The sequence below is a fragment of the Etheostoma spectabile genome, chromosome 17, assembly GCF_008692095.1.
Source record: "Etheostoma spectabile isolate EspeVRDwgs_2016 chromosome 17, UIUC_Espe_1.0, whole genome shotgun sequence".
Lineage (NCBI taxonomy): Eukaryota > Metazoa > Chordata > Actinopteri > Perciformes > Percidae > Etheostoma > Etheostoma spectabile.
This window is the reverse complement of record NC_045749.1, coordinates 8,715,957-8,739,813: the sequence shown is the minus strand read 5'-3', so window position 1 is coordinate 8,739,813 and position 23,857 is coordinate 8,715,957. Positions and strand designations below refer to the sequence as shown.

The window sequence follows — 23,857 nt, the reverse complement described above, 5'->3', positions numbered from 1 at the left end:
GTATTTTTCTGTCAAGTTATTTCTGTGTAACCTGTCTGTTTTAGGTCAAGCAAGTCAAATCAGCTTTATGTTGTTGTTGTTGTTGTCACAGTCAAATGAATAGACAAAGTTGCAGTAGGCTATGCAGTTGCAGTGAGGTATTTTGGGGTTAATAAATGATCCAAGGCCTCCTCTCAGTACCATAATCAAAAAAGCAAGAGACTGAGGTCGGCAGTGATGAGGCATGTCTTTCTTCCTGAAGTGCCGCATCGCCTCTTTTTGCCCGGATTAGCTTGTGAAGTTAACCGGAGGAATTTTATGATTTCATCCCCCCCCCACCACCAGGCGAGGATGCTATGACCGGGGACACGGACAAATACCTGCGACCACAGGACCTGAAAGAGCTGGGGGACGACTCTCTCCCACAGGAGGGGTATATGGGTTTCAGCATAGGAGCCCGCTCAGCCAGGTAAGCACCTGTAATTTATATTAAAAACCACAGATTTACTCTGTAACTATTATATCCAACTTGTTCTTAGAATAGTGTGGCCAGTTTGTTTTTATATTTTCTATCAACGCTGTGGTTGTTAATCCTATGCACACAGATTTATGATGCCATATCTGACATGGATATGGTATAGGCTTGTTTATGTTGGTCTGAAACAGATACTATAATGTACAGCCCCTCCAACACACACACACTCAGACCTAAACTCACACACAAAAACATAATAATGGAAATTGCTAGAGAAAGCAGTTGGAAAGTTGCCATCCAATGATTCAACCTGACAAAATGATTCAGCATTTTGCGTGGCCTCATTCAAACCCAGGCAAAGATTACAAATGACCCATAGTGTAACACAAGAGATATAGGCTGTATATTTGAACTGTGATGCCTTTGATACTCTCCGTGAACAGCTGCACATCAGGATTCGGCACAGGCCTACAGTTTTAAATAGTGAACAAAGTATGTACTGGAAAACTGGCAGGCGTCAGTGAAAACACATCAGCAGCACACAGGACAAGTGTTGTGCAGCCCCAGAGTGTATTGTAGCCACACTGACAGATGGCAGACGCACTGTGATTGTTGGATTGATAAAAACAACTACAATAACTGTGACAGGAAGCCCCATGCGTCAGCAGGCCACAGCATACAAAGAGACACACTGAATTAAACTGAGATATTCCATGTAAACAAGCTTGTTTGAGCCTCGTGGAAAGTTTTGAATTGAATGATGTGAATTTGTGATGTGAGTTTAAATATTCAAATTATATTAATTAAATGAGGTATGTGATCACATTTGAGGATTGGAAGTTTCAGTTACTTGCTCAAACTGTTGTTTGTTTACAATTGTTAACAGTTTATTGGTATTTAAGGGTACTACAGAGGTTTTATTGGATTATAATATTATTATTATTATTATTATTAATATTATTATATCTCTATCTGCTAGAAAATAAGAGCTACAAGTACTAAAACGGTTCATGTTATACTGCTGCTTCGGTGTAATTGTTTGACAAAACAGTTTGTTAGCTGAAATAGATTTTGAAATCATTGAGATTGCATGAATGTGAATGTAATTTTGTGACATACTGTAATTCATTGATCTATGAATGTATGATGCTGAGTAAGTTCTTTTCTTTTCCTTACCTTTCTGTTTATGACATCGGCATTGCATGGTTTGCTTTTTGACTGGGCTGTACACACAAACACACACACACTCAGGAAAACGTAGCAGCGCTTGGGTCTAGTCGTAACATACAACCATGCAAAAGCACAGCATCAATGTCATATGGGAGGAAAAAGGAAAGCCGCATCATGCTTGAATGTCTTCAAAATGCTTTGCTTTTCACTCTTCTATTTTGTTCTTTTCCTTGTTTTCCTGCACCGTGTCCCTCATTCTAGCCCTAGACTCAGGTAAGAAACGAGTAGTAGTTGTAGCACTAGTAGGCAACCTTAGCTTTGAATGGTACCCCCCCCCCTTCCCTGTGTGACCCTTGAACTGCTGTTTAACCCCAACCCTGGCCCCCAAAACCCGCTAACCCGAACCACGAGTCGTCCTTTGTACATTGGTGTCATCCAGTGTTGGTGTAGTTCTGTTTGTGGTAACAGATTTGTCACTTTGTTGCTATTACATGTCGTATTTTGAGATCGTCACATTTTCACATTGTGTCATCCGTCTTCACTAAATCATCACATCTGCAAAATGAAAATGTTTTTACTTTTTGATGCAGGTTTGGAAAAGAGGCAATCTTGCTGGATATTTATAAAATAAAAGCCACATTTGTGTTTTTGGACTTTTCTTTAGTTGTTTGGAATAATTGTATGACTTTTTGATGTGGCTTGTTCCTAAGTGGCATTTTATTTTTTGTGTATTTGTAGTGCCACTGAGTGTAACTTCCAGGGATCAAACACAAGTTTTTTTTTTTTAAATGTACCCCTTTTATCTGCTCCATTGACATCTCAGTAATTGGAGATTCATTCAGGATTATTCTGAAAGTTAAATCAGGGTTTACAGAGATGGAAAATATAATGCCTGAGATTTCTCTGGAATTTTGCCCAGCATTTAGAAATCATTGAGGAAGGACACTCGGTCACTCAAACACAGATGCATTTACTCACAAACACACAGATGGAGACACAATGACTCAAACAGGTGTCTTTTCAAGTCCACACAGATGGCTTGGTATATAAAGGGAGATGCAAGACAGGAAAAACAAGTCATTTGGATAATGGGAAGTGTAGTTTACAGCAAGGCAGACTGTAGATCAAAAGTAAAAAGAGTGGAATGGTGTGGAAAAAGGAAAAAAGGCAACAGAGAAGAATGGGGTTAGAGGAATGCAGTAATACAGAGGAGAAGTGAAACAAGTCTTCTATTGAATGAATTGTTGGGTAAATACAGTAGAGCAGAGTTCTTCAACAGTGGGTCTGGGGCCCCAAGGGGGTCCTCAGAGTTACTGCAAGGGGGCCACCGAATTGTTAATTTTTTTTTAAAGTCTTTTCCAAAATTAAAACACCTTAACATGAAACCAACATATTAGCAAATATAAATGCCCACTGCTTCTGGCCTATAGGTGAGGCAGTCACCAAGGTAGCCATCCACAGATACAGTTCATCCTAAAGATTCACTGTGACACAGTTATGTTTAACAGTAAAACATGATTTATAAAATCATGGCAACAATTTATTATTTTAATAGATTAGTATTCTACACTCTAAAATGGTATAGTATGGATAAAGACTTTAAGCTGCCCACAAGTTATTGTAGGTCCAGTGTAATGCAACTTAATGTCCTTTGCTTAAAAACATTGAAGACCCTTGCAGTAGAGTAATGGGAACAGTGGAGATATAATAGAGAGGGAGAGATGATGGGACAGCATTATAAAGACGAGTCCAGGTAGGTGGCACGAAGTGCAGAAACAGGTTACAGACAATAGATGGGACAACCAAGATAACGAGCCGCAAGGAAGGAAACTGGAAAATAGAAAAGCTTGAATGTTTAGGGAGGAGAGGAGGATGGACAGAATGAAAAAGGGGAGGAAGAACAGGAGTCCGGGGGACTAGAGGGGTAACGCGAGTCCATTCAGGCCGTTGAGTTGCTTGGTAACTTTGATGGTGGGTTAGGCAGGCTGTGCTGAATAAAGGGCTTCTCTCTGTGCTGAATAGTGTGCCCACTCAAACACGCTGAGCTCTGCATTTTCTTCCCTCTCCCTCACCCACCTTCTCTCCCTCCCCCCGTCGGCTTTGTCACTGTGATTGTATCCTTTTTAACAAACTCATACAAAAACACACTCATCGTAAAAGTTGTTTATCTGCCTATAGAAGTCAAAATTGATGTGAATGTTCTTCTTCCCTGATCAAATCCCTTTAGCAAAGACCCAAAAACATATTGAAAAGGATCTACAGCACCCAAGGGGGCCTGAGAGGCTGCAAAAATAGGCACACATCACCACACACACAGCCATAAAGCAGACTGCAGTAAGACAGATTGGAAGAACAGCTTCCCTTTTGCATTTTTGCTGCTCAGAAACAGGTCTAGGTCAGCTGCTAATCTTAGAATAAAGCAATGACAGTCTTTGAGCTTGAGTCAGTCAGATTTAACCATTTGAAACACTTTTGAGCAAACCTTATTGCTTTTTACTGTCAATACATGATCTGCACAAAGACTTCACAGCCAGGTGCTTACACATACAGTCCACTAATCTGTCATATTTTGTCAATTAGAGATAACAGTTAGTTACATCTGTTCATATAGAAATGGTCCCAATAGCCATCTGTGTTTTCTTTCAGTCTGTTCCTCTTTCCCTTTATCTCTTAATGCAAATAAACTGACCACACTCGCATTTCCATCTCTGAATAACCTGCTGCAATATCTTATCCTTGGTCAACATCGGGCTCTCCAGCCTCTCTCTATTTTCCACTTTTAACTTCTGGACTCTCTCTGTCCAGTAAGTGAAAAACCTAGTTCCCTGGAGGTTGCATGTAGTAATGGATTCCTTGCTTTTTGTTTTATGTCGTGTTCCCCTGCCCGTCACTTGTTGTTGCCCACGGCGCCGGGTTACGTGGTAACATGTAGCCTCCGCTCCTTCAGTTCGGATAGGTCCAACACACTCAACCGGAGCTCCTTCGCACGAGACAGTATGATGATTGAAGAGATTCTGGCGCCCACTAAGGACACGGTAAGATCCAATTTTTTGGTTTATCTTTCTCTCAGTCTATGTTCACTTTTTCCGTTCTTAGAGTCTTTAGCTGTCTGTTTTACAAGCTTTAATGTCTCCTCTTCACCAAATTCCCTGGCATCTCTTATTTTCTTTTACAATGTCGTTTTGTCAGTGGCTTGGTGAAAAAAAACAGGCTGGGTAGAATTAAAGCAGGGTAGCTTTACTTGTCTTGCACAAAGGTCATAACAGAAGCGGTGTTGATGCCATGCTTTCTTTTGCCAAAATGCTGAGGGAGAGTGTATAGCACCTTGACGAAGAGTTTATTCAAACCTAAGGGCTTTGGGAGGCCCCCTCTTTGCTTTCTCACGGAAAAAAACGCAGTGCTCTGCAGAGCTCATCTAGCTTGTCAAATGCTTGTTTTGGTGGTCAGGAGCAAAAACAGAAAATATAACCTCTTATTATAAACAGCTTTAGTAATATTTCCTACAAGTTTGATGATAATATCCAAGATCTAAAACTATACATGGCCAAAATATGCACCTCAACTCGCTTCTTTTACAAAATAAGCAAATGTTTTGGACTTCCAAAGGGTTTCCCATTACATTGATATTATATCTAACTGAAAATATACAGTACATGGGGTCAAATCAGTTTTTTCTACCTTGGTGGTCCTTTTCAGTGCCATCATACTATAATCTGCTAAATATGGTAGATGAAGTTGCAGTTATTAAGGGATTGTTTGACTAAATCGTAGGACCATCTCATCTTTACAGAGATAGGATCATGTTTTCGTTGTTGGAAACTGAATCCTTCAGTGAAACAAAGCACCACAAACTCAGTCGTCTGGACCGTACAGTGCCTCTGTCTGAACTGTCTCTCTTCTCCCCTAAGCTTCAGAGTGTCTGTAAAGACATTTCCTACTTGGTTGACCCACTCAATAAGGTATAAAGAGTTCATGAATGCCTCATTCATTCGTCAGTTTTGTTATTTTTCAGTCACTGTGGTTCAGCTCCCATTGCTCTTGAGTTTGTTTTGGGTCCATGGCCTCCTCATCTCATTCCTTTGTGCTGGTCTGTGTTTAGTGAATGGTCGTTCCCATACTACTTTTAGTGTACACAAGTTCCCATGATTCGATGTTCACATACAAAATGAAAGCTGGTTTCTAGATTTTCAAGCATCATAATTGCAGCCCATAACTTTTGTACGTTTCAGTGTAGCACCTTCACTGTGTTATCGAGTGTGTCTTTTTGTCCTAAATCTGGTGAGACTGTAGAGACTGGGGACAAATTTTGTTGAAATATTAGTTCAAAAGCCGGAAATTATCAGCTCATTGCTCCATACCATATATGACTTAAGAGTCATGAAAAAAAGAAGGGAGGGTCATGTCTATCAACTGTTATGTCTGTGTAAGGGTTAATAATTAGCTTACTTTTGTCTTCTTGGTGTGCCACTTTCCTTCCATTCACTATTTATTTTATTTCTGTCCTTTATTCCGCCTTCCTCTTCTTTCACCTTAATCTCTATCTGCCTTTCCCACGCTCTTAAACCTCCTCTTTCTCTGTCTTATCTTTTCTTTCTCCTCTCTTCACCCCTGTCTTCTCCCAGCACCTGGCTGTGACCAGAGACTACAGCTCGGAGTGTATGCGACGCTACAGCTGGACTCCGGACACTATGGACCACAGCCACAACACTGTGTCCAGCCCCATTCACTCTGGGTAAGAACAGCTGCGAACTGTCACGATATGTGTACCAGCAGGCACACACATACACCACATACACTGCTGCATGTACAGCCACATAACGGTTACATTAATTACACATTCCCTATGCTTCCTGCACACATACTGTTGTATTGTCTTTTGTTCTCTTTCTAAGAGTCAATATTCGGCAACTGCAGCACTGATGCAGACATGATGCAGGGCTGTGGAATTTCTGCACTGCTGCTACTGTACACATTGCATAACACAGACAAAGACACAGTCCATCCTCTAAAGCTCTCATGTCATACCATAAGACTAAAGACATGGTCCAGACGTCACCTCCATTTTCACTGACATCATCTCGATTTCTGTCCTCACGGATACAAAGTACAGACTGTGTGAGCTCATGATACAGTGGCCTGTGTGTTTCATTTGGATAAAGTGATAAGACTTTGCTCCAATGTCGTTCACATACTTTGAATATACGACATTATAAAGTCTGCTTTAGATAAACAATGCTGTCTTTGCACAGAACTAAATGCTTAATAATTTATTTGCTTTAGAAAGGAAATGCTGGGATCTGCCATGTCTAGTTTTGTTTGACTCATTATTAGGCTTTTTGTGTTATCCGTCTATGTATCTATTTTTTTTGTCGTTGTCATTTTTTCCCTTCTATCCCTTGATTTTCCACCCCTGTGGTTTTTGATCTTTCTCTCATCTTCAGCTGTTATTACAGATCCCAACAGTGATTGTGAAATATTGATACTAAAATTAGGTTTTGGGGGTTTGCCTCCTGCATTGCCTCCATTGTGTTTATTTTGCAGCCTCTCCTCCCCGCTCCCTCAGTATGACTCCAGGTGATGACTGAGTTTGCTGCTTTCACTCAAGATGCCGCAGTGATGTCACTCATTCCTCCGCCTCTGTTTTTCTACCTCTCTTCTTGCCACTCTCTCTTTCCCTCTTAGCCTCCTTAACTCCTCCATTCTATGCTTGTCTCATGCGTGTGGTCCGGTGTTTCATTTGCACTGCCTAGATATTAGTGTGTAGTCAACGTGTTTGGAAGTCTTCTCATTGATGTGCCATCTGTCTTTCTCTCACATTCCATATTTACAATAAATCTTCTTCAAAACCTTACTGGGATTCTGCTATTTCCAACATACACTATTGAAAATGCAGCCATACAGTACATAACACAACCCTTGTAGTGAAAAGAAGAGCGACATTTGGCTTTAGGCATAAGCACTGCTCATGAAAAATACAGTTTTCCCTACTCCATCCTCACTCTTAACTTGTGCCAATGATTATATTAATGGGATGCCAAAATGTGCTCTTAATTTGAGGACACATCCCATATTAATCACATTAACCCTATCTTGGTAAAACATCTGTGCAGGTGTTTTAATATTTGATCGCTGAATGCTGCTTTAGAGGAACTGAATCTTTGGCAACAGTCTCACCGTCAGCCTCAGAAATAGAAACTGAACCTTCTGCTACTTCATCCACACCCTGTTTATTTTCAGACAGTGTTTAATGTTCTAAATTGAGCCAGGCGAATGTGAGATACTGCCACCTTTCAGAACTCAAAGCATCAGGTTTTTTTTCTCTTTCTGTCGTTCTGTCCCCTTCTCTCTTTCTGTTATTTTCTCTCTTTTCCTTACTTTTTTTTGAGTGTACAGTGATCACAGCATGGGAATCGTCTTCCTCACTTGTGTCCATGGTATAGCTTCTGTCTATCTTTCTTCTCTGTTCATGTCTTTTCCTCCTTTAACATCATTCCTTTTAACTATGCAGGTTCTTGGTGAGCTTCATGGTGGACGCCCGCGGTGGTTCCATGAGAGGCAGCCGCCACAATGGCATGCGCATCATCATCCCTCCCAGGAAGTGCACGGCGCCCACGCGCATCACCTGCCGCCTGGCCAAAAGGCACAAACTGGCCTACCCCCCGCCCATGGTGGAGGGAGAGGGGCTGGTCAGCCGGCTGGTGGAGGTTGGACCCGCTGGGGCTCAGTTCCTCGGGTAGGACACTTGGGACTTTCTTTTTCCTTGTGTTGATGAGTTGCTGTTTTCAGCAGGCCAAGGGACAAATCAAAGGAGAACGTCTACTTTAAATAGCATGACTCACCAAATGGTTATGGTTTGCCAGTGGAGCTTATTAACCAGTAGGGCTGGGTATTGTTCAAAATTCTTCGCTACCAATACCGGGACTTTGATACCGATTCCTAAATGATACCTTTTTTTATACCAATTTATTTAAACAAAATGAAAAAAAAATGAAAACACTCTCTCTCTTGCTTTCTCTCTCTCTCTCTCTCTCTCTCTCTCTCTCTCTCTCTCTCCCTCTCCCTCCCCCCCCCCTCCTTCATGTATTCAACTGTCTGATAAAATAAAAGAACAAAAATAATTGTATCTATTTTTTAGCTCTTACTGCTACACAGCCGTCTCTGTGTAGCGTAGAGTTTTTTCCTGCGTGTCTCTTCAACGTGTAACTTTAGACAGCCAATCACAAACATTATTACAGTAAATTTTGGTAGAAGCATGCTTCATGCTTATTGGCTCTCTGACGCTGATTAGATTTACTCCTTAGGTATTGAAATTGGGTATTGAATGACCAGGCATTTTTTGATACTCGATACTGAATTCGGTACCCAGCCCTATTAACCAGAATTTTTTCTTAAAACTTCTGCACTAAGGTTTGTGGTTTAATTTACTCATTTCCTCAGACTGTTTCATTGTATTCTCTTTTAGTCCTGTGATTGTGGAGATCCCTCATTTTGGGTCCATGCGGGGGAAAGAGAGGGAGCTGATTGTGTTGAGGAGTGACAATGGTGACACGTGGAAGGAGCACCAGTCTGACGCCCGACCAGAAGACCTCCTTGAGCTGCTTACTGGAATGGATGAAGGTAAAGGAAAGGTTTTTCAGTGGGCTCCAATATTTACTAACAATAGCATGTACAAAAACAGCTTTTTTGTCCACAGTGAATGGATGAAGGTGAGCTGAACCCCTTAGGAAAACCTATACTACTTAACATACGGGTATATGTCAGCTGGTGACCTAGAAAACACATTTTCAATCCATAAGCATGTTTTTCAGTTTTATTCAGTCTGTTTAGCCTTTTTTGTAGTGACACTGACCATGATTTCATACCTCAATAGTACCTAACATTTACATGCATTTATAAAGTCAGAATGCGTATTTAGTGCCCATTAAAATCACAATTCTGAAAGTAATATTTTCTGTCACAGAGCTGGACAGTCCTATTGAGTTGGAAAAGAAGCGCATTTGCCGCATCGTCACCAGCGATTTTCCTCAGTATTTTGCTGTGGTATCACGGATCAAGCAGGAGTCAAACCACATGGGCCCTGATGGAGGCTTGCTGTCCAGCAGCACCGTGCCCATGGTCCAGGCCTCATTCCCACAAGGGGCGCTTACCAAGAGGATCCGTGTTGGCCTGCAGGTACAGCAGGACTCCTTGGATCAGCTCAAATTCAATCTGTTTCATGACTCAGCTTTTTTTGTCGCAAATACTGTACACTGACCTGTTGTTTATTTATACATGACCTATTTTTTGGTTACATATTTGATTATTCCTCACATGCCCAGCCTTTTTATTTTCATAGAAAGTTCAGAAAAAGATTGAACAACCATTTCTTAAAGTTTAAACATTTCTCTGTCTTCGTGTGTTTCTGTTTAGGCCCAGCCTGTGCCAGATGACTTGGCGAGGGCGGTCCTTGGGAACAGAGCCACCTTCAGTCCCATCGTCACTGTAGAGCCCAGGAGGAGGAAGTTCCACAAGCCGATCACCATGACAATCCCTGTCCCACCTCGATCGGCAGAAGGCCATCCCAGTGGCCATCGAGGCGACTCTGCGCCCTGCCTGCGTCTGCTCTGCAGTATCACAGGTGAGTAGACCTGTAGATAACTAGAGCATGACAGTCCTGTAGCAGTACCTCTATCCTAAATGGGGACTAAATGCAGGACTTGCTTGCAAGTAATAAAATGTGATAAGTGACACCAGCCATAGTTGTTCATCCACTTATACATGAAACAGAGTTAGCAACTCGGAGTCACTATGAATTGAATAGCCGTTGGCACATCAGGCCTACTTTGATGTCAGAAGCCACCGATCGATAGAGGGAAGATGAAGAGCTGAGAAGATGAAAGGATTACGAAAGCTAAAACACTGGCAAGGTTGGAAAGGCAGTGAGCTCATCTTTGGGCCCTTGTTTTATACAGGAGGGACGTCCCCTGCTCAGTGGGAGGACATCACAGGGACCACACCGCTGTCCTTTGTAACTGATTGCGTCTCCTTCACCACAAATGTATCGGCCAGGTGAGACACACACCCATACTACTATATTTTTACAGTGTGCCTTGTATTGTATCACTAAAAAAACATAACACTTTTTGTCCAAAGCTGGGGAATATATACATACCTGTTTGCAGTTGTAGAAAATTATAGAACTGTCTTACAAAAAATCTATATTAAATTAAAATGGGCCCCACATTTTTCATTTTGGATAAATAAAGAACTATTGATCTAAATGGCTTAATGTTGTGTCCTCATAAAAAAAAAGTCATAAAGTGAAGTTCAGTTTTCTTATTCTTAAGTGTTGTTGCATGTGGGTCCTATCTAGAGATGCGTTGATTAGGTGATCAAAATGAAATGACTTTGCCACTATTTTGATCATAAATGAATTAATTTTTCAAGCAAAATGCCTAACATTTAAGTTCAAACTCGATTAACTCGATAATGGAAATAATAGTTAGCTGCAGCCTTGGTCCTACAACTCTGGAAGATGCAACAAGTAAATCCATGCACATTGAAATTGCTGCCAAAAGAAATTTCAGTCGGCCTCAAACTGGTGACTGTGCAGTACCAGGAAGCAATGACAAATTGGCAGTGAATCCCAATCATCTCTCTTTCACTACACATATAAGATGAGCGAGATCCCCTCTTGTTTGACTTTTCGTGTTATTGGCTGATTTTAATTGAATTAAGTGACCTGATTTTGAGGTTTTTGTCTCCTGATGCTCTCTGTAGTATTCAAACAGACAGTTTTCTATGTGACCTTGTATACTACATTGTTGAGGCATGCTTCCAAACTCAGCAAGTGAACCTTTTGGTTGAAGTAGGCAAAGTCATGAATTCTCATTCTAACTAGATTCGGATCATGTGACAAGTGTGCAGCCTGATATTATTAGGCAAATTCTTCACTTGGCTGACTTCCAGATTTGTTATATTCTTTTCTGTGTTTTCTCCCCTCTCATCTCCTCTCTCCTCCACAGGTTCTGGCTCGCAGACTGTCACCAGATTCCTGAGACGGTGAGTCTAGCGTCTCAGTTATACCGGGAGCTGATCTGCGTGCCGTACCTGGCCAAGTTTGTGGTGTTCGCCAAGATGAATGACGCTATTGAGGCTCGGCTGCGCTGCTTCTGCATGACAGACGACAAGGTGGACAAGACCCTTGAGCAGCAGGAGAACTTTGAGGAAGTGGCCCGGAGCAAAGATATCGAGGTGGAGTTGTGGGTTAATGTGGAGAAAAACACATCGACAAATGAAAAAAAACATTAATATGTTATTGAAATGCATTTTACAGTTTTATCAACCAGGTCTCCGGAACGTGTTTAAGCTTTGTTACTTTATTTTTGGTCAATGAACTTCTGTAGGTTCTGGAGGGAAAGCCTATCCACGTGGACTGCTATGGTAACCTGTCCCCTCTCACCAAAAGTGGGCAGCAGCTGGTTTTTAACTTCTACTCCTTCAAGGAAAACAGACTTCCTTTCAACGTGAAGGTATAAAATGGATCCCTCCTATCATCCTCTCTCCCTGCTAGCATTTTCTGTTTATGTTATTCACTCTGGTCTCCTTTGTAAATGTGCTTTGCAACACACACAGAGCACTACAAACTCAAAACTTTTCATAATGGAAAAGCAAAAAAGGCGAGTAGAGTCAAAGCTTGTTGAGCAGGTACCATGAAATGGAAAAACGGCTTGATGTACAATATGACAATTGCCAAAATTAGGACTGTACAATGAGTTTGGATTGAATAAAAATACAGAAAATTCTACTCCAGTAATAAGGAGGAAAAGCTCCCACATTTTCCACCATTCTTTTCTTGAAGAATTTCTCATGATGCTTCTCTTTGCTGTCCACTACAGATCAGAGATATGGGCCAGGAGCCATGTGGACGCCTCTCTTTCCTGAGAGAGCCGAAATCCAGTAAAGGCCTTCCACAGACTGCCATATGCAATTTGAATATCACACTGCCAACCCACAAGAAGGTAGGCTCACCATGTTTGAATACCTCATCCTGTTAGGCCATATCATATCATCTACATGTAAATAAAAATTGAAATACAGAAAGAGATGTTGTCCTGACATCAAGAAGAGCCATTGAAGTTCATTTGGTCTAGAAAGGATTGCCTGCTGCTTGTGTCTTTTATTAGTGTTAAAGCCTGTGCCAGTCATAAGACCCCACAACGTACACATGCAGCCGCACATGCACATTGTGCTTTGTTCTATTGCCTGGCTCAATGTGGGTACATAAGAATAATGCAAAAAGACGACTCTTCTCATTTGTTTGTTTGTTGTGGTGTTGATTGATCACAAGAAACTGAAATGATTTTGCTTTTGCTTTTGTTATTTTGCTGTTTATTTTGTATTAATCCATTAGATTATTTCTGATGCCTTTTGTTGTTTTTGCTGCTCCATTTTCATCCCCTGAATTTCATTTCCACCTTCCCGCTCACTATAACGCCCCTGCTCTCCACTGTGTCATCTCTCTCCTCTCCTGCAATGCATCTTGGAATACCACAGGATATGGAGTCTGATCCTGATGATGAGGTAAAACAGATTCTTCATCATCACATGGAACTGCTTCTTCTTTGTCGTCCTTTCTGTTGGCTTTACTGCAGATGCTGTAGTAAATATGCGTATTGCAGATATTTTGTCTCTGTACAGTACCTTGGTGTGAAAGATGCCTCTGACTGCACGTTTTTTACACAGCTACGTCATTGCTGAAGTGACCCCATGTAGTGCATGTGTGGAAATGGCAGTTGTTTTAATCAGCGAGGATTAATTTATTGTCATTCATCCAAAAGTGCAGTGGAGCCAATTGCCGTGCCACACCTCAGCTTGTTTTTCATCTCTATCTTCCTTTCCATACATGTCCAACAGGAAATCCCCATGTCTCCATCCTTACTATTAACTCAAAGGAAGATTCACTCAGACTATGATACCTTTTGTCCGCTAAAGATGAAAGCGTCACTCTTCTCATTTTTCTACTTAGTCATGGTTTTGTTATATTTGGGGTTTTCCTTCTTTACCCTTGGCTTGTGTGTAACAGAGAAAACTAACTCTCTCAGCTAGATGCCACAACAGTTAAAGGAGATAAGACTGTTTTTGTGTTTAAGTACTTACATTATATGTAGTGACCAGCAGTGGTGGAAGATCCTTTACTTAAATAAAAGTAAAAGCTCTTATACACCAGTGTAGAAGTATTCTTTTACAAGTAAAAGTCCTAAATTCAAACTTTTGCTTCAGTAAGTACAAAAGTATTAGCTTCAAAATATACTCAAAGTACCAAAAGTTAAAGTACATGGCCCATTCAGAATACTATAATTATAATATTGAATTATAATTATTAATAAAAATAATTATTATTAATGTATTCATCACTTTAATATTGCCGCTGGTAATGGTGGAACTCATTTTAATTACTATATAATGCTGGCTAGTTTAATCTATAACAATACATTATGACTTATTAGTTGATTATATTTTATATAAATAATCTGAATCTGAAAAGTAACTTCAGCTGTCAGATAAATGTAGTGGAGTAAAAACTACAATATTTCCCTCTGAGATATAGTGGAGTAAAAGTATAAAGTATCAGGGAATAATAATACTTGAGTAAAGTACAAGTTCCTCAAAATTGTACTTTAGTACACTACTTAAGTAAATGTACTTAGATACATTACACCACTGGTGATAATGTGCGAAATTGTCTTCTACATAAATATATCAATCCACTTGGCAGTCAGAATTGATAATAATGATCTAATAACTGACCAGGATTATTAGACCCAGATTAAGTTCAGGGACAGAATTTTTGAACGCTTAGTGCCAACATAAAAAATAATATTCCAACAATAACCACACTTTGGAACTACAGTATGATTATGGTATGGTGAAGGTTAGGCAACTTGGTTAAGGATTGCAAAAGGTTTTGGTTAAAAAGCCAAAAGTGATTGTCGGAGAAGAACAGAAAAACTTTGATCACTGGCATGAAAGATAGACACACTAGACCCACATTCATCACACCAACCTCTAGACCTTTACATTTTGTCTTGTTACATAAAGGCCCGCACACATATTAACTGATTGACACTGAATTATACAGTAAATTGTGTGATGCAAAATTGTCCAATATGAACATAATTTCTCAAGACTGGGCTGAATATGTACCACTGTCCTATATATTGAAATTGATCTTCATGATAAGACAACATTTATTTGACACACCAGACCAAACTGGGAGTTGGATTTTGCCTGTGCTTACCTCTTACTGGAGTAGGCCATACAGACAGAGCACATATTGTCCGTAGTTATGACATTGAGATATGCAGTGAGTGAAGAGATGCAGGGAAACAGTCCATTACTCTCCAGAGGAGACATACAGTGCACCTGCAGTGCCTCCTTGTGCCAGTACTAACAGCATGTGCTGATTCACTAAAAAACAGGACAATATTCATGCACTGCAGTATCTAGTTAACATTATTATTTAGACCTAATTCTGATAGATCAGAATCACACTTCACCATATTTTTTATGTTAAAGCATCTTTTGTTCTTTTTTGTTTGTTTCAGACTGAAAAGCCAGAACGACGTCATACCTTTGCCTCCTTAGCTTTGCGTAAGCGCTACAGCTATTTGACCGACCCAGCAGCGAGTGAGTTTCTCATTTTTACTTATATAAAATATTTAATTGATTTCAGATATTTATGTGATTTTAATTAGTTTTAGTGTCTAAAGGTCCCTTTATACAGTGTACATCTTTCCTTTCATATACCCATAGTACAGAAAGAGATCTATTTGAAAAAAGACTTGTTCATTAATCATTTATTCTGTTCACCTGCTCATACTCTTTGATCATCTGTCATTCATCAAACATTTGCATGGTTTACTGTGTGTTACGCTTTGCTTATCCACCCCATGTTGACAAAAAGTCTCCCTGTTTCAACTGTTATGTTATTTTACATTTGTGGAAACACTGGGAACCAATGTCTGTCTCATCATTTATTATTTGAACAAGAAATGTTTTGATTCATGTTGAATAAAAATATCGTTTTGAATTGTTCTCATTCTTTTAGTGGCCATTTCACTCTTATTGGCTTTATGATTGTGTGCGGCTGTGTATTTTAGTGTTGTAACAGGTTGCACTTTACATTAACTTGATTTATGTTAGAGCAAGCATTTTAGGGGCTTTCATACTAAACTTTGTGTATTATCAGGACACAGAAGTTTTACAAATGCCAAGGTGTTGGCTGTGTTTTGATTTATTATTCCAGCCTTGTTCATCCAATTCAGGGCATACTGGGCAGGCATGAATGGCTGATTTACTGATTTACTTTTTGTGAAGTGCAACCTCATATTTTAAGTCATGACCGAGCAAGTAAAGTGATATTTCTTTATTGATTGTATACACTTGTGGGGTCATCTCTGGCATTGAAAATAGACCAAATGAAAGGATAAAGACATGTCAATCAAACATGTACAGTAAAAGGCACTGTTGCAAGGTGGCAAATAGCACATCAAAAGTCAATGGAATTGTATTTTTTGGTTATGTCATTTTTTTGTGAAGTCTACCATATGTCAAGCATTTTGTTCCTATACGTGCTCTGTTCTTTATTGGGTGTATTTTGTCATTACTCACTGATTTTAGACCATCATCTGTCATATCATCCTGGGTTTTTTGAATAGGGGCCTTTTGGACATTTCATGTATAGAAATTTGTCTTTCTGCTGTGAATAATGCTGTTTCTGACTGACTCAAATTTCTCTTTCTGGTTTTTATGTTTTATTTCAAATTATTTTCTGTTACACTTTCTGTTTACTTCCTTATTGCTTTTGATTTAAATTATTGTTAAAGAAACAACTGATCGAAGCTCGCCGAGAACACAGCCTACTAGCTACCCTCACAAACCTGTCTTTTCAACGAGATCTTATCAGGCGTGGTCGCCTGTTCCTGTCGCCGTCCCTGGTCAAGCCAAGTCTGGGTTTGGCTCCCTCTCCAGTTCGTCATCCAACACACCATCTGCCTCTCCATTAAAGTCTGTCTGGTCCATCAACTCTGCCTCTCCCATAAAGACCAACATCCCCGGATCACCTGCCTCTTCTGTAAAGTCAGTTAGTGATGTGGCCTCTCCCATCCGAACTTACAGAACCATCTCCTCTCCTATTAAAACTGTAGTCCAGCAAACCCAGTACCCAGTCCAGGTCAGCCATAGTCCCCTGGCCTCACCAGGTAAAAGCGCCCCAGATCCTATATCTATAAAAGGGCTGGCAGCATTGTCTGCTAGGACCTCCCCTATAACTGTCTCTGGAGGAGGAAGCCCTCTTCTTGAGAGAACATCGATAAGCATGACCCCACCAACCTCTCCCAAATCTTCTCTGAGTATGTTCAGTTTACCCCTGCCATACAAGACCGTTATGGGGGGCTCTAGTGGCACAGCATCTTCCTCCTCTCCCATAAAAACAGTCCCTGGTCTCTCCTCTGTGCGTTCCTTTGCCCAGGATGTCACTGGCCCTGCAAGAAACTTGTTCTCCTCTCTTTCGTCGCCCCTTAAATCCAACACCCCTCCAAGTGCTGCAGCTCTGATCAATGGAACTGTGTCGCCTACACAGTACCGCTCTTCATCTCCAACATCTCTTCTCACAAGCAGTCTTCAAGAGAGAATACAAGCAACCACCAATGCTGCGACTACAAGTGTTAATGCAGCCTTTGATGAGGTTGAAAAAACGTTTAATTCTTGTTCTGCAGGCTATGGCACCTTGAAGTCCATGTCCTCTTCTGCATCCTCCTCATATCAGTCCATTAGATCATCAGCTTCTAATTCCCTTTATGTCTCTCTAAGATCCCCTCCCAATGCCACAACTGCTGTAACATCTAATACAATGACTGTTCCAGTGTACTCTGTTATTAATGTGCTGCCAGAGCCTCAGTTTAAAAGGTTACCTGAGGTGTCCAAGTCAGCTGCTGCCCTTCTGTCCCCGCGAAAGACGGTGCCCGTTGAGGTGAATACTCAGATGCAGTCTTCCTTTGCCAGAACTCTTTCCCCTATCAAAGCCCCTCTTTTTTCTGCTGGCCTGAAATCAAACACCACATCACCACTGTCATCCAGCCAAGAGATTCTGAAGGATGTAGCCGAAATGAAAGAGGACTTGATACGAATGTCGGCCATTTTGCAGACAGACCCAAATTCCACAGCCAGTAAAGGATTTCAGTCTGATTCTTCCAAAGAGGTTAGGATAGAGGACGAGGAGCCATATAGGATTGTGGAGAAAGTAAAACAAGATTTGGTAAAAGTGAGCGAAATCCTTACTAAAGATGCTGTGAAGGATGGTAGGGTTTCCCTTAAAAGGGGTTCTTTGGATGACATACACTTCTCAAAAGTACAAGTTGAACAACCACCAAGCAACTGGAGCTATCCGCCAAGATACGAGACTGTGGTTCCTCAAGCCAAATCAAAAACAATACCAGACAGAGATTTCAATCTCTCCAAAGTGGTAGACTACCTGGCCAATGATGTTGGGAGCAGCTCTTTCTCCAAAATACATGACACAAAGCCTAAAGCAGATGAGGGCAAGAGAGAAGGAGAAGGAAAGGAAAAGCAGAAACGTGTCCTAAAACCCACCATAGCCGTTCAGGAGCACAAGCTCAAAATGCCTCCAACAAACATGCGCTCTTCAGCTTCAGACAAAGAGATCGGTAAAGTAGCAGATGCGCTTTTTGGAGCAGACACCATGCTAGACTCCCCTGATGATATCTCGCATGAACAGGATAAAAGCCCCCTCTCAGACAGTGGCTTTGAGACCCGGAGTGAAAGGACACCCTCTGCTCCTCAGAGTGCAGAAGGCATGGGCCCCAAGGCCCTTTTCCAGGATATCCCAGTTCCCCCAATGATCACTGAAACTAGGACTGAGGTTGTTCATGTCATCAGGAGCTATGAGTCCCCAGAGGATAATAAACAACCTGCAATGGAGGATGCACATTCTGTCAGATACATTGATTCAGATTCTAAAGGGCATCAAGCTACAAGTCCAGATCAGAATAAAAGCTATTCAATAAAAGTCAGCCCTGATGAGGATCCAATGGGAAAAGGGATGAGGGTAAAAGAGGAGACTCACATCACAACCACCACTAGGATGGTTTACCATAAACCACCTGGCAAAGATTCAGCATCGGAGAGGTGTGAAGAAACTATGTCTGTGCATGACATTATGAAGGCTTTTCAGTCAGGCAAGGACCCTTCGAGAGAGCTGGCTGGACTGTTTGAACACAAGTCAGGCAATGAGGAAACATCACAAAGAGGCCTTGAAGACATAAACTCCAAACCTAAGGTTGAAAGAATAATTGAAGTTCACATTGAAAAAGGCAATAAAACAGAACCAACAGAGGTCATCATCAGAGAGACAAAAAACCATGGAGAGAAGGACATGTATTACTATCCAGGGAATAGACAGGAAGAGGAGGAGCCTGAGGAATCACTTCCAGTGTACCTTGACTCCCCTAGAATAAACACACCCATGTCACAAGAGGAAGACAGTCGCCCTAGTTCAGCCCAACTCATGGCAGACGACTCTTACAGAACACTAAAGCTACTTAGCCAGCAATCTGTAGAGTACAATGAGGATGAATCATCAGAGCTTAGGGGAGAATCTTATAATTTTGCAGAGAAAATGCTACTCTCTGAGAAATTTGACCAGTCTCATTCTGACACAGAGGAATATCTGAGAGATAGGTCTCGCTTCCACTCACCAGACCGAAGCAGTCACAGTGAGGGTAGATCAGTTGGGCCAATGACAGAGTATGTCTTTAGGTCATCGAGAAATGTGTTTGACAAATCTGGAAGAATGGCCAATGTTGATGATAACTTTGACAAATTGACACTTTTGCAGTATTCTTCTGAACCTGGTAGCCCAAAGCAATCGGTTTGGATGCGTGTGTCAGATAACACACAAAATAAGGAAAGAGAACAGCTCATATATGAGGACAGAGTGGACAGGACTGTAAAGGAGGCAGAGGAAAAACTCAGTGAGGTATCTCAATTCTTTCGAGATAAAACAGAACAGCTCAACGATGAGCTCTCGTCTCCAGAGAAGAAATCTCGAAGACCAGACTTCAAAGAGTCACGATCAGGGCCAAGTTCTTCACACAGTAGTCCAGAGAGGCCAGCTTATAGGAATGGGGGTAGTGGGGAAGAGTGGAGCAGAGAAAGGCTAAGAGACAGGTTCAGCTCCAGTGACAGGAAATGTGCCAGCTTGCCCAGCAGTCCAGAAAGAAGAGTGTTACTTCAATATAGTGATTCTGACTCAAGAAAAGGTGATTCCAAATCACAGGGAAGCACAGGTGAAAGCCCTAAAGCATTTCAAATGTCATCCTCCAAAGTCAGTGCAGTGAGGCTAAAGTTTGAGCAAGAGGCTCAAAAGCAAGACAGAAGTCATAAGGGTGGCCAAAATTCAAATCCTCCTATCAGGAAACTCCAGGAAAGTAAGCTACCTGTGTATCAGGTGTTTGCTGGTGCAAACCTTCCAAAAACACCCGACAGTCCAGGAAACCAGAGGCGATGTCTAGATAGTGAAACAAATAAGTTCTCACCCAAACATGAGACCAGTGGAAAAGATCAGGAAGAAAAAAAGTTATTTAAAACATGGGAGACCCAAGATTACGGTAACTATAAACCCCAATCTCCCAAACTATCTCAGTCTTTAATCCATGATTCTATTAAAGATGGCAATAATAGTGAGTCCCAAAGACAAGAAACCACCAAGAAAATAATCTACACAGAATTTGTTGTGCGAGAAAGTCCAAATAGCCAAGATAGTCTAAAAAAAAACTCGGAATCACAAATTCCTGTAAGAAAGCCATCTAATTTCTCCGAAAATCACAAATCCACTACTTTAAAATTAGATGCCTCTGTTGAACCACATGAGAGGGTGGGGTCTCATATACGTACTTTATCTAGAAATCGGTTACACAGTAGCTCTGAATCCAACAAGTCTACTCGATCACTAGGAAAAACCATAGACTCATCAGACAGTAGCCTTTCAAATGTAGTGTGTAATGGTGTTGACAGTGACCAAGCAGAGTATTTGCAGGAAGTAACTCCTGTAGTTGTCACAGAGGGTTTCAAAGATATTAAACCCTTACCTGTGTATGTTAGCATCCAAGTAGGAAAGCAGTATGAGAAAGAAACAGCCTCGGGGCAGCTGGGCACGTACAAAAAGATAGTAAGCCATGAGAGTAGGACAGTGCAGGAGACAAGGGGTCCATTTTACACTGTCAACCAAAAGCAGTGTCCATCTCCTCAAGGAAGTCCAGAAGATGACACTCTAGAACAAGTGACTTTCATGGACGGCTCTGGGAAAAGTCCTGTTACCCCTGAGACCCCCAGCTCAGAAGAAGTGAGTCTGGCCTCAAGAACACAAGACTCGGTGATAGGCTTCATGCCTGGCATGCCAAGCCCTATCCCAGAGGAGTCGGAGGAAGAAGAAGGGAAGACCATTATCTACAAGGAGCCCTTGAGGGAAAAATCTAAGTCAGCTTTCTCAGAGAATCACAGTAGAAAACAGGATGCAGAGAGACAGAAGTCAAAAGAGAGAAGAGTGGCTTATATAGAGTTTCCACCTCCTCCTCCTTTAGAGGCAGAGCAGTCCGACCCTGAGAAAAGGGGGTCGTGTGCCTCTTCTGAGGCAGAGACGGAGATGATGGAAGTGAACCTCCAAGAGGAACATGATCGGCATCTCTTAGCCGAGCCGATCATCAGGGTCCAGCCTCCATCCCCTATCCCCCCGGGAGCTGATAACAGTGACTCCAGTGATGATGAGTCTGTCTTCCATCCCATCCCTGTCAAAAAGTACACCTTCAAAATGAAAGAGGAGGGAGAGAAACACCAGAAACCAAAAGAATCAAAGAAGAACAGAGATAATGAGTCTGAGATCAATGGTGTTGTAAAGGAAGAGGATGCTGACTTGGAACAAAATGGCAATGACCAGTCAATCACTGACTGCTCCATAGCATCCACTGCTGAGTTCTCCCATGACACAGATGCTACTGAAGTAGACTCTTTAGATGGGTATGATCTTCAGGATGAGGATGATGGACTGAGCGAAGACCCTAAAACATCTAGTCTGTCAAATGATGGAAAAACAACTGACCGCTCATTTAGTCAGTCCAAGCTTGAAGTGATAGAGGAAGAGAAATGTGAGGAAGGGGGGGATAATGGAAAGACTAAACCCGAGACATCTGCTGCCAGTGGAGATGAAAAAGATTATACTCTTGAAGGAAGACATCCAGATAGGCAGACCTTTGCAGAAAACTACTTTGGATACCAACTTGAAGAGGAGCTGAATTCAACCTTTAAAACTGTTGCCACCAAAGGCCTAGACTTTGACCCCTGGTCCACCAAAGGGGTTGATAACGATGGAGTTTTTGAGTCCAAAACAAAAGATGAGGAGCCCAAGCCCTTTGGTTTATCGGTGGAGGACAAATCACAGGCTACAACACCTGACACAACCCCCGCTCGAACACCGACTGACGAGAGCACACCAACTAGTGAGCCTAACCCCTTCCCTTTCCACGAAGGGAAGATGTTTGAGATGACCCGCAGTGGTGCTATTGACATGAGCAAGCGGGACTTTGTTGAAGAGAGGCTTCAGTTTTTCCAGATTGGTGAGCATTCCTCTGACCCTAAAACAGGGGAAAAGGGGAGAGGGGGCAAGATCCTGGGGGTAATTTCCTCTCAGTCAGGGGAGAGGGCCACTGTAGATGGCAAGGTTATAGATACTACCACAGACAGCAGCACAACACCAGCAGCAACAACTGCAAATTGCAGCACTGCACAGCCTGGCAGTGACACTGGCTATGCCGGTACTGATGTCCCCACCTGTGAAGCCATAGCTGAGACTGCCTCTTCATGCACAATCACAGCCTCTAAGGTTGATCCCAAATTACGTACTCCTATTAAGATGGGCATAGCTGCCTCTATAACTGTGAAAAAGGACTCGGGGGATCTCACCGATTATAAAGCTGAAATCGCAGAAGGTCAGATGGTTCCAGAATACATCAGTTTAGAGGGTCAGTGTACAGAGAGCCAGTCCAGCATACACACTGAGCCCAAGTTAGAGAAAAGAGATTACCCTACTGAAAACTTCAACAACAACAATAACCTTGAGTCCTCCAGTATTCAGGCCAACTACATTCAATGTGGTAGTGTGGTGTTTAATTTGCAGTCCTCCTCTGAGCCCACTCTTCAAAAAGCTAGCAGGATAGAAACACTGTGCTGTAGGGATTTAGAAGAAAGAGTGGAAGTACACAGCAGTCAAGAACAGGAGCAAAACACTGAAACCAATAAAGAAAGTGAAGTGAAGCAGCCCAAGTCGAGGCTTCCAGTTAAAGCATCAGGGTGGTCATTTCATACGCAGGGAACAGCCATAGGCAAACGAAAGCCCAAACAAGCAGTGACGGTTGAGGTCAGAAAAAGAGGAGAGCCAGCCATAGCCAAAGTAGAACCCAGGTCTAGAATACCAATCAAGGATATTAAAAAGAGCAGCGCTGCTGCCACAGCTATCTCACTTGTTTCAGTTCGGGTTACCTCACAGCCAACAAGAGCATTGGACACAGGGAGAGCAGCCATACAGTTGCCCTCAAGGCTACCACTGAAAGACAGGCTTCCGGTCAGCAATGTCACAATTGAGGGAGCATGTAGACAAGACAGACAGGAGAACCATAGTGAGGTTTGTAAGCGCACCATCGAATACTTTAAAGGCATTAGCGGGGAGACGCTAAAGTTGGTGGACCGCCTGTCAGACGAGGAGAAAAAGACGCAGACAGAGCAGTCGGAGGAAGACAGCACCTCCCGGAGCACCTCTCTGTCGGACGCCTCCCAGCCTTCCCAGCCCTCCCAGCCCTCCCGCTCATCCAGGTCTGGTAGAGGTTCGAGGGCTGAGGCCGGGGCCGCGTCCGTAAGGGCAAAGGTGGCGACGACGGACAGGGCCTCCGGCAGTGAGAGGAGCAGGAGGAGTAGGCGGACTGGTGGGAAGGAGGGCAGTCAGGGACTCACAGGGTCTCGAACGCCTCCCATCGCGGAGATCAAGCCTAGTTTGTAAAACTTTCACACTATGTTTAAAATACATCTATATATATTTATATATTTCACTTTTAGTTGCATGACATCTTTGTGATCGTTTAATGGATTGACTGGAATGCCTGTGGCATGTTTACATATTCTCTTCAG

At 42.0% G+C, this 23,857-nt stretch overlaps 1 protein-coding gene across 50 annotated transcripts in view; it reads left to right on the top strand.

The window, feature by feature from the left end:
* The window catches only part of LOC116705540 (ankyrin-3), a 133,272-nt gene that overhangs the window by 97,653 nt on the left and 11,762 nt on the right, over positions 1–23,857 (top strand). For 20 of the 50 annotated variants that reach the window (XM_032541754.1, XM_032541776.1, XM_032541780.1 and 17 more), the window contains 17 exons: positions 325–448; positions 1,886–1,897; positions 4,557–4,659; positions 5,533–5,583; positions 6,247–6,356; positions 7,166–7,198; positions 8,133–8,357; positions 9,087–9,241; positions 9,585–9,796; positions 10,034–10,241; positions 10,576–10,672; positions 11,629–11,857; positions 12,010–12,135; positions 12,502–12,624; positions 13,160–13,186; positions 15,211–15,292; positions 16,492–23,721. In XM_032541754.1, the coding sequence (XP_032397645.1) occupies positions 325–448; positions 1,886–1,897; positions 4,557–4,659; positions 5,533–5,583; positions 6,247–6,356; positions 7,166–7,198; positions 8,133–8,357; positions 9,087–9,241; positions 9,585–9,796; positions 10,034–10,241; positions 10,576–10,672; positions 11,629–11,857; positions 12,010–12,135; positions 12,502–12,624; positions 13,160–13,186; positions 15,211–15,292; positions 16,492–23,721 (9,147 nt within the window). The remainder of the gene's footprint in view (positions 1–324; positions 449–1,885; positions 1,898–4,556; positions 4,660–5,532; positions 5,584–6,246; positions 6,357–7,165; positions 7,199–8,132; positions 8,358–9,086; positions 9,242–9,584; positions 9,797–10,033; positions 10,242–10,575; positions 10,673–11,628; positions 11,858–12,009; positions 12,136–12,501; positions 12,625–13,159; positions 13,187–15,210; positions 15,293–16,491; positions 23,722–23,857) is intronic. The other 30 variants (XM_032541779.1, XM_032541764.1, XM_032541760.1 and 27 more) reach the window with 14 other exon arrangements.